Raw genomic sequence first — 15,199 nt, 5'->3', positions numbered from 1 at the left:
TGAAACCTTCAGGAGAGATATGGTGGCATCAAAGAATATCAGAGCAGTGATGAGATTATGCAGCATATACTTATCATATTCCTTTGTCAACATTAAATATGTAATCATATTTAGATTACTACAGTTAAGTTATATTTTAGCTTATGTGAAAGAGCCAAAAATCATAGAAATTTTGAAGCCATCACACACACAAAAATTCAGAAACATTCCAAATACTGATTGCTTCAATTTGCATTTCTGTTCTTGTATGTTATGAATACTTAACATTTTTATTTCCACTCAAATATTGTCCCTTAAGCTGTGATGTTGCCTTCACTGAAGAGAATTATAGTGTTTCCAGTGTAAATACAGAGAAGGGCAGGTAAAAATGAAATTTATAAAATGTCAAGATTTTATGAAAACTGTGTTTTCCCTGATTTATGTGTCTCCCAGTTTAAGTGGGAAATTAACATTTTGGTTTCACAGCACTTTTCTTTGGTAGAGTATTTGAAAATGCCTTCTGAATGATGAGATGATGTAATTGCATTTATTTTTATATGTTGCTACAATCAAGAAACATATACTTACTTTATCCCTATATTATATTAAATAAACTGAACTGAGCAAGCAAAGGCTCTGCTCCCTTAGAACAATAATTAAAATGGTACTAAAGAAGTTCAATTTGGGTGTGCCATGGGCAAGAATATTCTTATTCAGGAATAGAATTTGTGGCACATTATAGAGACTTTTTTTGTTGTTTTCTCCTTTGTCTGAGAAGAGTGTGCCTCTTCCTTGCTCTGCTCCTGTTTAAATACATGAAATATAGTCAAAATGAACATCAGTTCTTGATAGGAACAGTCACAAAGTTCTACATGAAATCTGCATATATGTCTATGAAAAAAGACAAAGAAGGTACTTCTGATATGGGATGGTGAGCTGGTATCAATTATCTTCATGGGTCGTGGATGTTGTTATTTTTGTTAGAAAGAATGGACAGGAGATGACAGAGCTTTTGAACTTCTTTCCACCTTCCTGTTTCACTATTTCTCAATTTCTTCTTCTAATCCAAAGGACAAGTCACTTTTTTCCCCCCTTTATAGTAGATACACTTAGAGAAGATGGCAATCCTTATTATTCTTTCTAGATAACAACAACAACAACAAAGGAAAAAAAAAACCAGCTTATGCAAAGGTGCATTTTTCCTACTAGGCAAACTATTCTTTTTGATCTTTAACTCAAATGAATTCATCCTTCATCTTATATTTATCTCTTCCTACTTTAGCCCAAATTAAATCTACCAGCAAACCTTGCTCAGGCACTATCTTCTCTCCTCTAGATGCTGCGACAGCTTCTTAACTGGACCTTACTTCCCTTCTAAATGCACTATAACTATTTTCTCAGAGTCCCTGAAGTGATCATTGTAAAACACAAATTATATCATGACATGAAAAAAGGTCTGTGATCTGAGATCTATAGTACATTTAATTGCCAGTGAAGAAAAGTCTTAACAAATTGATGGACTCTTGAGATTTACTGTCCTGTGTGAGTGTTTTCAAAAGTACATCACATATTTTTATAAATACCTAAGCTTGCTAAACTTTAGCTCAATTCTAAGTCAAAACTCTATGGAGTGTTTCTCTCTGTCACATTTCCATAAAGGTCACCCAGGAAATGAGATGTGTTAGTGTTAGTCTCTCAGTTGTGTCTCTTTGCAACCCCATGGACTATAGTCCACCAGCTTCTTCTGTCCATGGAAGTCCATGGTAATAGACTACCAACTTTCATTACATTATTGTTTCTTCTGCATAGTTTTAGTAGACAACTAAAAGTTGTAGACAGTAAACTTAAGTAAACTAAAAGTTTACTCTAAGTGCTGAGTCTGTTCTTTTTTTTTTCAAAATATCATTCTCCCAAAAGTCTCAAAAAACTTCCCCACATTTAGCACAAAATTCAGTCTTTAATATGGATTATGAGACTTCCAAACCTCCCTTTTAACTCATGTCACTTTAGTGCAGCCACTCTGGTCTCCTTACTTTTTTCTCAAATTGCAAAGAAAGTTCCCTTCATAGGACTTTTGTATCTAATCAACAAGAAAAGAGAATATTTGAATGTGCCTGGCTGTGCTTTCACTTCCTTTTTATGTATATGTTCCAATGTCAGTTCTCAGAAAAGCCTCCCTTGACCAATGGATATTAAGAAGACCATGCCCCAACCTTGACACCTCACCCCCTGCTGCCAGTAACAGTGACTCATTCCCATCAGTCAATATCACTGCTATCATATTACTTTCCCGCAGCAGTCATATCGAATGATAGTAGTTTAAGTATTTAGTAGTTCACAACACTGGAAGTTCCATATGAACAGGGATCCTGTATGTCTTGTTCACTGCTATATTACCAAAGCCTAGAATTGTGTTTAGCTGTGATAAGTGTCCAGTAAATATTTTCAAATGAATATGGCTCTTCTATTCCAAATACCCTTTGTTCAAGAACCTCTTGCTGTTCTTGCTCTTGCACCTTGAAAATAACGAGGTGCTTTTATTTTGCACTCTAAATTAAGAGTTGTTTATTACTTTTTGGTAATACCTAATTACAATTTTGAAAATACAAAAAAAAAAAAAAAAAAGGAAATCAGTCCTGAATATTCATTGGAAGGACTGGTACTGAAGCTGAAACTCCAATATTTTGGCCACCTGATGCAAAGAACTGACTCACTGGAAAAGATCCTGATGCTGAGAAAAATTGAAGGAGGAAGGATAAGGGGACCACAGAGGATGAGATGGTTGGATGGCATCACCGACTCAATGGACATGAGTTTGAGTAAACTCCGGGAATTGGTGATAGGGAGGCCTGGCGTGCTGCAGTCCATAGGCTCACAAAGAGTTGGACATGACTGAGTGATTGGACTGAACTGAACTGAACGGTAAAGAATCTGTCTGCCAATGCAAGAGACAAAAGAGACATGGGTTCAGTCCCTAGATAGGGGAATTCCCCTGGAGAAGGAAATGGCAACCCATTCAGTATTCTTGCCTGGAAAAATTCCATGGACAGAGGATCCTGGCAGGCTACAATCAATGGGATTGCAAAGAGTTGGACATGATTGAACACACACAATATTTCTTTTTAAAATTCAACAGGATGATCCAATGAGGCTAATATTTATTTTATATATATGGCTAGAATCATCTTTCAATATATTCTCAGAAATAGATCACATACCATATTCAATATGAACTATAAAAAATAATTGAATTCCTATAATTCAAGAGCATAAATTTGTAAAGTGCAAATAATTCAGCTTGGATTTATCAAAATCAATACCTTGATAATCCATTAAGTTTTGTAACTATCATCCCATGGATATAGTAAGAATGACATTAACTGAGAGTCTAAAAACTCAGGCTAAACATATAGAATGGAATATAACCTTGAGGTTTTATTTGCATAATTCATGCATTAGGATCATGTTGCCTCAATTATTTTTACATATCAGAAACAAACATTTTTTGCACAAATTATCTACACAGCTGATGTAATTGTGGATGACATTTTTTTATAAAGTAATCACAATCATAATGTACTACTCTAAGTACAAAATTTTTGCAGTGGTAACTGTGACCTAATTTATTCTGTTATAAAGTGAAAGTTAAACTGTTAGTTGCTCAGGTGTGTCCAATTTTTTGTGACCCAGTGGACTGTAGCCTGCCAGGCTCCTATGTCCATGGAAATCTCCAAGCAAGAATACTGGAGTGGGTTGCCATTCTGTTCTCCAGGGGATCTTCCTGACCCAAGGATCAAACATGGATCTCTTGATTTGCAAGCAGATGCTTTACCATCTGAGCCACCAGGGAAGCCCTTATCCTTCTCATAAATCAAAGCCTCAAAGCTCTAAAACTTTATAATAATTTTGAATTAATTCACCTCTCATAACTCCAAACAAATTAGCAATATATTTTTAAGTAACACAAACTAAGTCTTAAGACCAAGTAAATTGTTTCATATTGATAATGTTATTATCACCAGTTCAGACAAGCTGAACCATTCTATCAAGCCACAAGGTTCTTGTTGCTGCTATTATCAGTAAGCAAAATAGAATCTCCCAACAACATGAACATTTTAAATAGAATCTTCTTTGGTTATAGAAATATAAATGTTTGTGTTATTAATTAGTGTTATATATATCATATAATTCTATAATATTATATAATAACATTATAATATAGCATTATTATTCTTATGACCTTCACACACTGAAGTGTAGTATTATATATTATTCTTATGTACTCTATAATACATTTGTAGGATGTGTTTTAAGACATAGGTTTTTGGGGAAATTAGTTTCACTGTGATTAGTACTACATAAGCCTTTCTCTACTATTCAGTTTTGGTTATATAGTATAGTGACTTATTTTCTATAAGTGAAGCTGGACTGAATAATTGGCTAGATAGATAGTTCTTTTTACTAGTACCTTAAAACAGGGAGATTAAAATGATACAGATTAATTCTTACATTAAAATAACAAAAGTTGCCTAGTGACCTTACATAACATTACTAAGTAAATGTTGTTAATTAAAATGATAAAGGCTTATAGAATATTTTAAACACAGATCTCATCATTAGATTTGTAATTTCAAGAAATCTATTTGAGTTGTCCACCAAAGGATTATCAGACTTTGGGAAATTATTTCATACTTACCAGACTCCCAGGGGACTAATATTATCAACCAGAATGTCAATTTACAAAATGTCAATTTACAACTGAGAGAATGTTCCAGTGACACAATTACTAAAGATGTCATCCTAATAAATCCCTTCCTAGAATTATGCTATCTGAGAAATCAAATCTGAAAGTTACTTGAAAAGCACAGAATCAAAGCAGTAGGAATTCCACAGACCTGAACTTTAGTCCAGTGTTTTATGGAGAACTTAGAAAATTATCAGGGCTACACTACCAAAATTCTACCTTTTAACAACTGGAATACCTGTGAATGTACCCCAACACAATAGCTACATCTATAGTTACATCTTTATCTATAGTTATATCTGTATTTACATAAATATAGATTTATATTTCATAAATATTTAAAAAAATCTTTTACCATCTATATTACCATCTCATCATTTGATACTGTTCTTCTACCATTAAGAGATTCTGTCACTATACACTTATCTAGCTCATGGAAAACCTGCTATAATTAAATTACTTGACACTGGCTGAAATTCTTAGTTCCAGAATATACTCTCTGTTATCACTGTCAATTACAATCATCTTTCAGTAGTCTCCTTCCAGTTTGAATTTTACACATGACCAAATCTTCATTGCATAGCTAATTCCTATAAGCACCAATTTTGAAAGGTCTCTGGTTTTGTCATCAGTCTCTGGGCATGTGGCATGTGGGTCCTATAATTGTCATAACTCTCTGGGTACAAATTACAAGTAATCAGGCTCTTGAGAAGAAATTGTTAGAAAACTGCTGGTACAGTGACTCTTTCTATCCCCTTGTACACACCACACCACCCTTACAGGTTTAGCCACAGAGACAGTAAAAAGTGTTGGGAGGATGGGATCTGAGTGATTTTCCCTAAGACCTCTAGAACAAAATTTTCAAAGTGGATAACACTAGATATTTGGGATGTTAATATGTATGACACACGTTCCTATCACATCCTTAGAAATAAGCACCCACAGACGTGCGCTCACAGTCATACCCACAAAAATGCCAGTAAAGTGTTCAGTACTCAAATAAATTAAGGTGATCCTGGGGTAAACAAAGTGAAACAGATTGGGATCTGGAACCCTTAACTGCATGCTGCTGTGTTTGCACCTGGACATACCTCTCTTTGAGCAACAGAATAAAAAGAAAGTGTATGGGACTGAAAATAAATATGTGCATAGCAGTTGTGACAGATTCTAGGCAAAAAGAAAAAGAAATCAGGCTCTTCAAAAGTGGCAGTTTTTTTGTGTTAATTTTTTTTTTTTGGTGACCTCTTGGACTGTAGCCCACCAGGCTCCACTATTCATGGAATTTTCCAGGCAAGAATACTGAGCAGGTTGCCATCTCCTTCTCCAGGGGATATTCCTGACTCAGGGATCAAACCCGTGCCTCCTAAATTGGCAGGTGGACGCTTTACTTACTTCAGGTCGGTACAGTTCAGTTGCTCTGTCATGTCCGACTCTTTGCAACCCCATGGACTACAATATGCCAGTCCTCCCTGTCCATCACCAATTCCCAGAGCTTACTCAAACTCAAGTCCATTGAGTCGGTGATGCCATCCAGCTATCTCACCCTCTGTCGTTCCTTTCTTCTCTGGCCCTCGCCCTCAACCATTCCCAGCATCAAGGTCTTTTCAAATGAGTCAGATCTTCACATCAGGTGGCCAAAGTATTGCAGTTTCAGCTTCAGCATCAGTCCTTCCAATGAATATTCAGGATTGATTTCCTTTAGGATTTACCTACTTAGCACATCTCTAATTTCTGCTTTGATAAACTTCAAGTATGTTGCCAAATGATAAGAAATTCATAATTGAGTTATTTCCAACCTAGCAATTAAGAATGAAGACCAATTTACAGAGGAACAAAGTATTCAGAGTTCTTAAAACTTTTATCTTTTCATTTTAACTATGCTTTTAGGATGGCAATTTATGGTTTTGCACTGATTGTCAATTAGAATAGGTTACTTACTTCACAGTATAAATTCATCATGCAAAAATTAAGGAATAATTTAGAACCAATGTCTACAACATTGAACTTATGGTATCAAGAAGGAAACTTTGAAAATTCTCTGTATATGCATCCTCAGATCAACATTCTTGCTAATATTAATGTTTCTTTTTTGAGTTCTCTGTTGACAGTCTGATTGTTTTGTTAAAATTTCAAATCCCAGCAAGAGTGAGCTATAATAACTAGTTATACACTACATATACACATATGCAGCAACCATGTCTCCAGAAAGTCAATTTTATGTTTCCATGTAAATATACTAAATAAAAGATGAGGGGCTTTTAAAAATTATAATGAGTTTAATAAAATATGTATCTGCTTATCAAGTAGTAGTTAATAAAAATGTGTCTCTGATAATAAATAGTTATAATATCCTTATTATATTGAGAATATGCTGTGGATTCTTCTCAGAAGTTTCTTAGGGAAAATATTAGTATAAAACCAGTTACTACAGCCAAGATTTTTGTGCAAAATGTCGATGTTCACAAGATATGCTGACCAAAATGTCTGGATTATAAACAGGTAAAACAACTACAACAGTACATTTTTTTTTGAAGTGGGAAATCTAGATCATAAAATATTCTTTTATTTTATTTTATTTCTTTTACTTCTGTTTTTTCTTAAACAAAAAAATCCTACTAATTTATAATTTAGGGTGGTCATCACTATTTCCTCTTCTTCAGTTCTCCTCAACTGAAAGCTGACCAGCTTTTGAACTTTCTCTAAGGAAATGCTAAAACCAAAATTGATCAATTGCTAAATATATCAATACTTAATCTCTCATGATGGAGAAGAAAATGGCAACCCACTCCAGTGTTCTTGCCTGGAGAATCCCAGGGATGGAGGAGCCTTATGGGCTGCCATCTATGGGGTCACACAGAGTCTGACACGACTGAAGTGACTCAGCAGCAGCAGCAGCAATCTCTCATGAAGAACTAAACACAAGAAGTTCTAGACTGAAGGCAGCTAACAGGGCTTCTCAGAGGCTAAGAAAGACAAAGAATATCCTGACTTTGTGCTGTGCTTCTTACCCCCCAAAACATTTGGGGTCACATCTCTTGATACTATTTTATGCATCCAAAGACCTAAATATAAAATAGTAGAACCTCCTTTCTAAGAAAATGTCTAATCAGACTGAAGGGAGAAGGGTTAAAATTCCAAACTAGGCTGTTCTGTTTTATTCCTGTTCTAAGAATTAACTGACCTCTATTTTAAGAGCTCTGGCTCCAATATTGTTTAATTACAACTGACTTGCAGGGTAGGGAGACTCAGAAAGATTTGCATGAAGTTGTTCCTATTGTCATTAAGGCTAGGTCCCAAAATAAACCTACAGGCAAATTTACTGACCCTGGAAAAGTCAGAGGTTCAACACACATAAAAGCCAGGAGTTGCTGATAAGATGTGAATCTCAAGAACACCAAGATGAACATGTGAGGCTCTTATCTAGACATAGAAAAGATCTTACTTAACCATAATGCAGACTGGCTTTCTATGTCTCTAGTAGTTATTTGGCATGGTCTCTCCAGAAGTTGGTTTTACCTCTGTCCCCTTTAATTCTCCACTCCTCATCCCTTACTTGTTACCTAAGTTTATTCTAGAACAGATAAGCATTTTTATGTAATTTGATTAGAAGATGAATAAAACACATATCCTAAGAATACTGGAGTGGGTTTTCATTCCTTACTCCATGAGATCTTCCCAACCCAGGGATCAAACCCAGGTCTCCTGCACTGCAGGTAGATTCTGTACCATCTGAGCTACAAAGCAAGTCTAAACTTAAAGGAGTTACCTTTTATTTGGGAAACTGACAGGTAAATACACAATTAAAATACCTCACATCTGTACTATGATGTCCTAGAGTCACATAAGAAGGGCTGCTAATCTCAACTGGAAAATCTTTGAAAAGGATATGATACTTTGAAGAATGAGTAAGAGATACTAGGTTATAGATATATGACAAAATACAGTCTATAGTGAAGAATCAGCACATACAAACACATATGAAAGTTATAAAACAAAGTACAAAAAGAAAGCGTTGCTACTTTTTTTAGGTGGAACGTGATTTGAGGTGGGGAGGCAAGGCCTGTAGAGAAGCCATATGATGAACCTTAATTCTATCCTTAGCTAAATGGGAAACTACTAAATATTTTGCATTTTGATTTTAAGCAATGGAGCATCATGATCACTTGAACAGAACTGTAGAGACCGAAGTGAATATGTAAGTTCATATTGGAATAGACAACTTCACTAGCAATCATATAAAGGTAAATTAAAGCAATATGAATGACTTTTTACTCATCAAATGGAGAAAGATAATTGCAGAGGATAGCTCATAAAAATGCAGTATTTAAGCATGTGACTTATAAATAAAGTATGCCAAATTTCTATGAGGATTGCATGATTTTATATCATACTGTGTTATCTTAGGGAGTTGCTGCAACTGCTGATAATCTTCTAAAGTGCAGACCCACTAGGAGCTGACACTGTGTGTGTCTAGCATTTCTGTTATAGGTTGATTATTTTGTCCTAAGACTATGCTTGCATTTACAATAGGGACACAGTCTTGTCATTTTTCTCTAGTCATAACTTGATGGTGGGTGAAGCACTGAAGGCTATGAAATTCCTAGGCTGGGTAGAAGCAAATAGGGAATATTTCATAATTAATAAAGGCCATTATTTAGTAACTATTGAGATTAAGAGGTCAAGTTTCTTATTAACTTAAAAATTATTTAACTTATTTAACCTTATATAACTATTTTATACAGCATGCATATCATATAATCTTTGTAATGATAGGGAAATACATATGCATAATTGTTAATGTATAAAATAAAATTCAGTAAATATCATCTGTTAATATTATGTGATTATCTAGATAATTACTACCTAAAGAAAAAGAAGTAAAGATTGAGAAAAGACATAGGCAAAGTATTAGAATCCAAAAATTATCCAACAAAGGATCTTAGGTAGAGCTTCAAATGGAAAATAAGCTAAGGTTGATATTGAAACAGACCAAATAAAAGGAAGATAAAAGTCAGTGAATTGGGGTTAATCCAGAAGCGAAGTGTATGAAGAATAAACAATCTATTTGCTTTTGACCCAGCATGCTGTTTGCTAGATAGTGGAACACATGAATGGATGAAGACAACCTAGTAAAGTCTAGAGTAGAATGGTGATACTCAAGTTTTGAAGAATATTGAATATATACAAAAATAGACTGAAAGTGTCAACTATATATCTGGAAGAGAAAAACTGGTCCTCAGTCATCTTCCTGAATAAGAGATACATGCAGAAAATATTCTTATCTGTCTCAATCATCTTCATGTACTTTGTCCTGAGGAAATAGCTGAGCATTTCCACTGTTAGGTGATTCTATGTTCATACTATAGTACTTTGGGGGAAATAGCTAGTTGCTGTAAACGTGCTTTGCATTCATACCTGGAGAACCTATGTGGCTTATAGAACACTTAATTCCAAACTTTTCTTCAAAATCTAGTATTTTGTAACTTTTAGGCAAAAATACTAGCTAATAAATACTAGGCATCTTTAAAAAGGATAAATTAAAGTTGAAATACAATTTCTAGCATCTTTCCCAATATTCCTTTGTCAATATAATTTATTGAGCATATTATTATCAATTCCTCATTCTCTCACAATATTGCTTAGGCATGATTCTCAATATTAAAGGTAGGCCTCTCTTTAATATTGAGAATCATTTGTTTGGGCTGAAAAAGTTAGGCCTTGTACCACTCACCTTGTTCACTTCCTTCTAAGATTCTTATATAGCTGTCTCCCACTGCCTTTGTGAGCCACTGTTTCTAATGTTAGTGTACCTGACAATTTTGGCTGTCTAAAATGAAAACTAAAAATTAAGACCATTGCACAGTGTGTGTAGCAAAGGGTAAGAAGCCTGACCCAGTTCAGGATCTCAATTTCCCCTTCAGCATGAGGAATATAGCAATGCCTCCCCATTGCATATAGTCATTTAGTGCATTTAAGTTTGGTGATGGTGGTTTCGTCACTAAGTCATATCTGACTCCTGCAATCCCATGGACTCTAGCCAGCTAGGGTCCTCTGTCTGTGGGATTCTCCAGGCATACCCCAGGATTCTACTAAAGTGGGTTGCCATCTCCTTCTCTAGAGGATCTTTCCAACCCAGGAATCGCACCCAGGTCTCCTGACCACAGGCAGATTCTTTACTGATTGAACTATGAGGGAAGTAGATATTATTATTTGTGGTAGACTTGGGAAATTCTTTGAAGGGACTCATATTTGCCCTTCTTAATGTAGAAGCAAGAACACAGGATTTAGATGTCTTATTTCTGTCTTCTTTTTAGACATTCAGTATTGCTTAATATATCTGAGTCTTGTAGTTAAAATTGTATATCTTATAAAACAGGAAGAGAATATCTCTCCTGCACACTCCACAGAGATATGGTGGGTATTCAGCGAGATAAGGTGTGCAATAAAATTTTTATGTTGTAATAGATTGTGTACTAAAGTACTATTTAAGTTTTAAACTCAAGTGGGTTTGACCTGTAATGCTTTTCTCCCTATAGTAATCTTTTTCTTAATTTTTTATTGTGGTAAAAATCAAATAATATAAAACACACTATTTTAACCATACCGTATTTAACTGTACAGTTCAGTGGCATAAGTACATTCACACTGTTGTGCAACTCTCACCATCATCCGTCTCCCCAGTTTTTCACTTTCCTAAATCAAAACCCTGTCCCCATTGAACACTAACTCTCTATTCCCCTGCACCCATCAGGCCCCTGGCATCTACCAACGTTCTGACTCACCTCACAGTTTTCCTTTGAAAAATAAAATTTTTTATTTTATTCAGAAAAGAATGTTTTCTTGAGGTAAATTCAGAGAAAAGTATCTAAAGATAATGAGGGAGGAGAACCTAAACAGAGAATCTCTGGAGCAGTGGATAGTGACAGGTATTCAGGCACACGCCCATCAGGTCATTATTTTTGCTTATACGGTGAAGAGATTTTTATGCAATTATATATGCAAAGAATATTCAAACTTCATTATTAACCCACAAACTGTTATGATGAATGCAGAGCCCATTACATCCACTGGCAACTGTTCTGTGACATGCTGATAAAATACACAGCTTACAAGCAATGACTAAGATGCCCAGCCATGATCACATCTCTGTCCCATGACTTACTTCCACATATTTAATCACACTTTTCTAAAGTGACTGACTGCATGGCTTAAATCTGACTTCATTAACAATTATTTATTCTAATTAAAATGTTTCCATTGCATTTATTTTCTATAGTTCAAAATGAAAGTTATTTTCATCAGTTTAGTGAACTGCCTAACAAAATCAATCTCTAGTTTCTCTAATTCACCAAGAATTATCTATAAATTGCATGCTATCTAAGTTATGAATTATTTTCTATGAATATTCTAATGTATTATTGCTTGACCAATTTGAGATATATTATTAAAGTTTCTTGAAAAATACATATTAAAGAAAGGATCACTCCTATTATTAGGGCATACTAAATGTAGAAAAGAAGTTAATTAAGTACACTTGGAAAATAATTTTACCTGACAACTTAAGTGAATATTCTAGCTATTTGACTGCCTATATTCCATTTGCTATGGACAAATACATTTGGATTACTTGAGGTAATCACTAACATGGCAGAAATCGGGGTCTTTTGTTCAAATGATTCCCAACTACTGGCTAAATCAATGTCTGAAATACTCATATCACATAAAAGGATTCATTGTGCTATGATCACTACTTATTTACTGTTTATTATGAATTATCATCTCTTCATAGAATCTTCACAAGAGACATTGCCCATTGTTTTCACTAGACATTTTTGGTCCACTGTCACAATAAACAACCTTACTAACTGTTCTACCTATGTTAAGACAATCTTCAAAATGCTATATTCTATTAGTTAAACATTTACTTCTGTTCACTTCATATTTCATTTTTCTTACAATCTTTGCCACTGCTTTTATTTAACCTAATCATAATTATCAAACATTACACAGTAATATTTTCTTACATTTACTAAGGATCAATTACTAATCCCTTTAATTATATATCACAAACATTAATAAGATTATTGAATTCAAACACCAAATGTTTTATATGTGAAAACTGCATTTACTCTACCACCATACTCTTATTTTTTTCCTCCTTAACTTGACTGTACATTGTTTTCATTTCTCTACCAACTGTTGGCTCAGCAGTAAAGATTCTGCCTGCAATGAAGGAGACACAGGAGACATGGGTTCAATCCTGGGTCAGGAAGATCCCCTGGAGAAGGCATGGCATGGCAACCTCCTCTTTCCTGGAGAATCCCATGGACAGAGAAGCATGGTGGGCTACAGTCCATAGGGTCACACAGAGTCAGAAACCAAAGTGACTTAGCATGCACACATAGCACGCACGCCAATTTTCACATTAGTAGAATTTTTAAGAATGAGTGTTTTTCTGTACCTCATAAAATGAAGGGACACTTCTTGAAATTCTTATGCATACAGTTTCCCAGGCAAGCACAAATACATTTTTATACTCTCATGTGTGTGGGGGTGGGGGAGAGCAGAAGAGTAAGAAAAAGAGAGAGAATGTGTGTGTGTGTGTGTGTGTGTGTGTGTGTGACAATGCAAAATAAAGAAAAGGACCGGTGTTAGTTTGTGAATATCCAACATGAGAAATCAAGTGAATCACAAATTATAAATTACTCTTGGAAGAAGATGCAGAAAAACTCTGATTTACTAGGAAAAAAGTCAACAAACACAGGTAGTTGTTACCAATTAGCATAAAATTAATAGTTTCAAGGTATTTTAACAAATACACCAGTTGATGAGTTTATTATTGACTCTGCTTTTTTTTTTTTTGCTGTTTTGTTTATCCCCACCTTCACTATCACACATTGTAAATTATCATTCAGTGAAAAGTCACAGTTCTCATCTAGGTGATATGATAATAAGCATTAAAGAAATAATTAAAATTAACCCTTCAATGTATTGCTTATATAACAGTGCGATTCTATGTTTATGTGTATATATGCAAAACATGCAGGGGATACACTTATTTAAGTGCATTCATATTTGGATAGATAGTTTTCTAGAAGCCAGTAGCTATTCTGGGAAATCTAAGAATCCTGTCAACTGGTCTGTAAATGAAATCCTTAAAGGATGGCATATAAAATAATTTGAAACTCACTGTGGAAGGACTGAAGAATACTGATCGTCCATTCATCTGTTAATCTTCCTGTTTTTGTTATCTGAATACACTTGAGCTGATTTGAAGATTCTCTTGATTCAATCCAACAAATCATATCTTCATTGTAAATAAAATCCAGAGTATGAATTTCATTTCCATTTACCGAGCTCAGGGTTGCCATCTTACTTCCATTAAGATAGAAAATCTCAATCATTTCAGAATTTGCAATTAATAGCAAAGGTGGTTTATCTGTAGGTTCTGGAATAAGACAGAAAGAGGAAAGTGAGTTGGGTAAAAGTCACATGTTTAAGATAATTTTGTATTACTCACTAAAAGTCAGTTCTATCTTTTTAATGTATCTTTAAAATTTAAAAAAAAAAAGCTTTCAAAAAGTTTTTATTAGTAACCCATACATGCTCCAGTAACCATAACATTTTACTTAAGGACAACATAGTCCACTGAGCATTTGTATTCCTGATTTTCTTAGTCATAATGTGTTCTTTAAAGCTAAGGATAATGTTATTTGCTTTCAATGCTGGCAAATAGAGGAAACATTATGAGAGCTTTTCTTAGGAATGATATGGATCTAGACTAACCTATCTGGAAATGGCAACCCACTCCAGTGTTCTTGCCTGGAGAATCCCAGGGACGGGGGGGCCTGGTGGGCTGCCGTCTGTGGGGTTGCACAGAGTCTGACATGACTGAAGCGACTTAGCAGCAGTAGAAGCAGCAGACCTATCTATACAATATTGCGGACTTGCTTTGTGAGCAAGAGCACACTTTTTTGAGGTGGATGTATAGTGTCAAAAATAGATTCTCTAAAGCAGAACATGTAAAGCTGGCAGGCTCCTGTGACTTCAACCTCACTGGCTCCTTGACTGACCCCAGAAGTGAAACAATCACACATTTTCTTAGTGACTAGATTATGGTCACTGCACCACTTCCATTCACATTTCTTCTCTACAGTCAGGAAAATAAGATCCTGTGGTAACAGACATTTGTTCAAGACCAATTTTTGGAATATATCTTTGCTTGTGCTAGGTAAGAAAGATAAGTTTTAGATAAATTTGAATTTAAAAGAATCTCAATTTTTTTTAATATATAAAACAAACAGTAAAATTGCTTGGACTGCAAGGAGATCCAACCAGTCCATCCTAAAGGAAATCAGTCCTGAATATTCATTGGAAGGACTGATGCTGAAGCTGAAACTTCAATTCTGTGGTCACCTGATGTGAAGAACTGACTCATTTGAAAAGATCCTGATGCTGGGAAAATTTGAGGGCTGA

At 34.9% G+C, this 15,199-nt stretch overlaps 1 protein-coding gene across 1 annotated transcript in view; it reads right to left on the bottom strand.

Annotated features, from left to right (window-relative positions):
* LRP1B (LDL receptor related protein 1B) overlaps positions 1-15,199 on the bottom strand; it is a 2,064,747-nt gene that overhangs the window by 1,104,553 nt on the left and 944,995 nt on the right. Inside the window, 1 exon segment of the mRNA XM_070476260.1 lies at positions 13,914-14,171. Within this exon segment, the coding sequence (XP_070332361.1) occupies positions 13,914-14,171 (258 nt within the window).

This window comes from Odocoileus virginianus, chromosome 13 (assembly GCF_023699985.2).
Source record: "Odocoileus virginianus isolate 20LAN1187 ecotype Illinois chromosome 13, Ovbor_1.2, whole genome shotgun sequence".
NCBI classification, from domain to species: domain Eukaryota; kingdom Metazoa; phylum Chordata; class Mammalia; order Artiodactyla; family Cervidae; genus Odocoileus; species Odocoileus virginianus.
The sequence above is the reverse complement of the archived record's forward strand: the minus strand, read 5'-3'. Positions and strand labels throughout refer to the sequence as shown.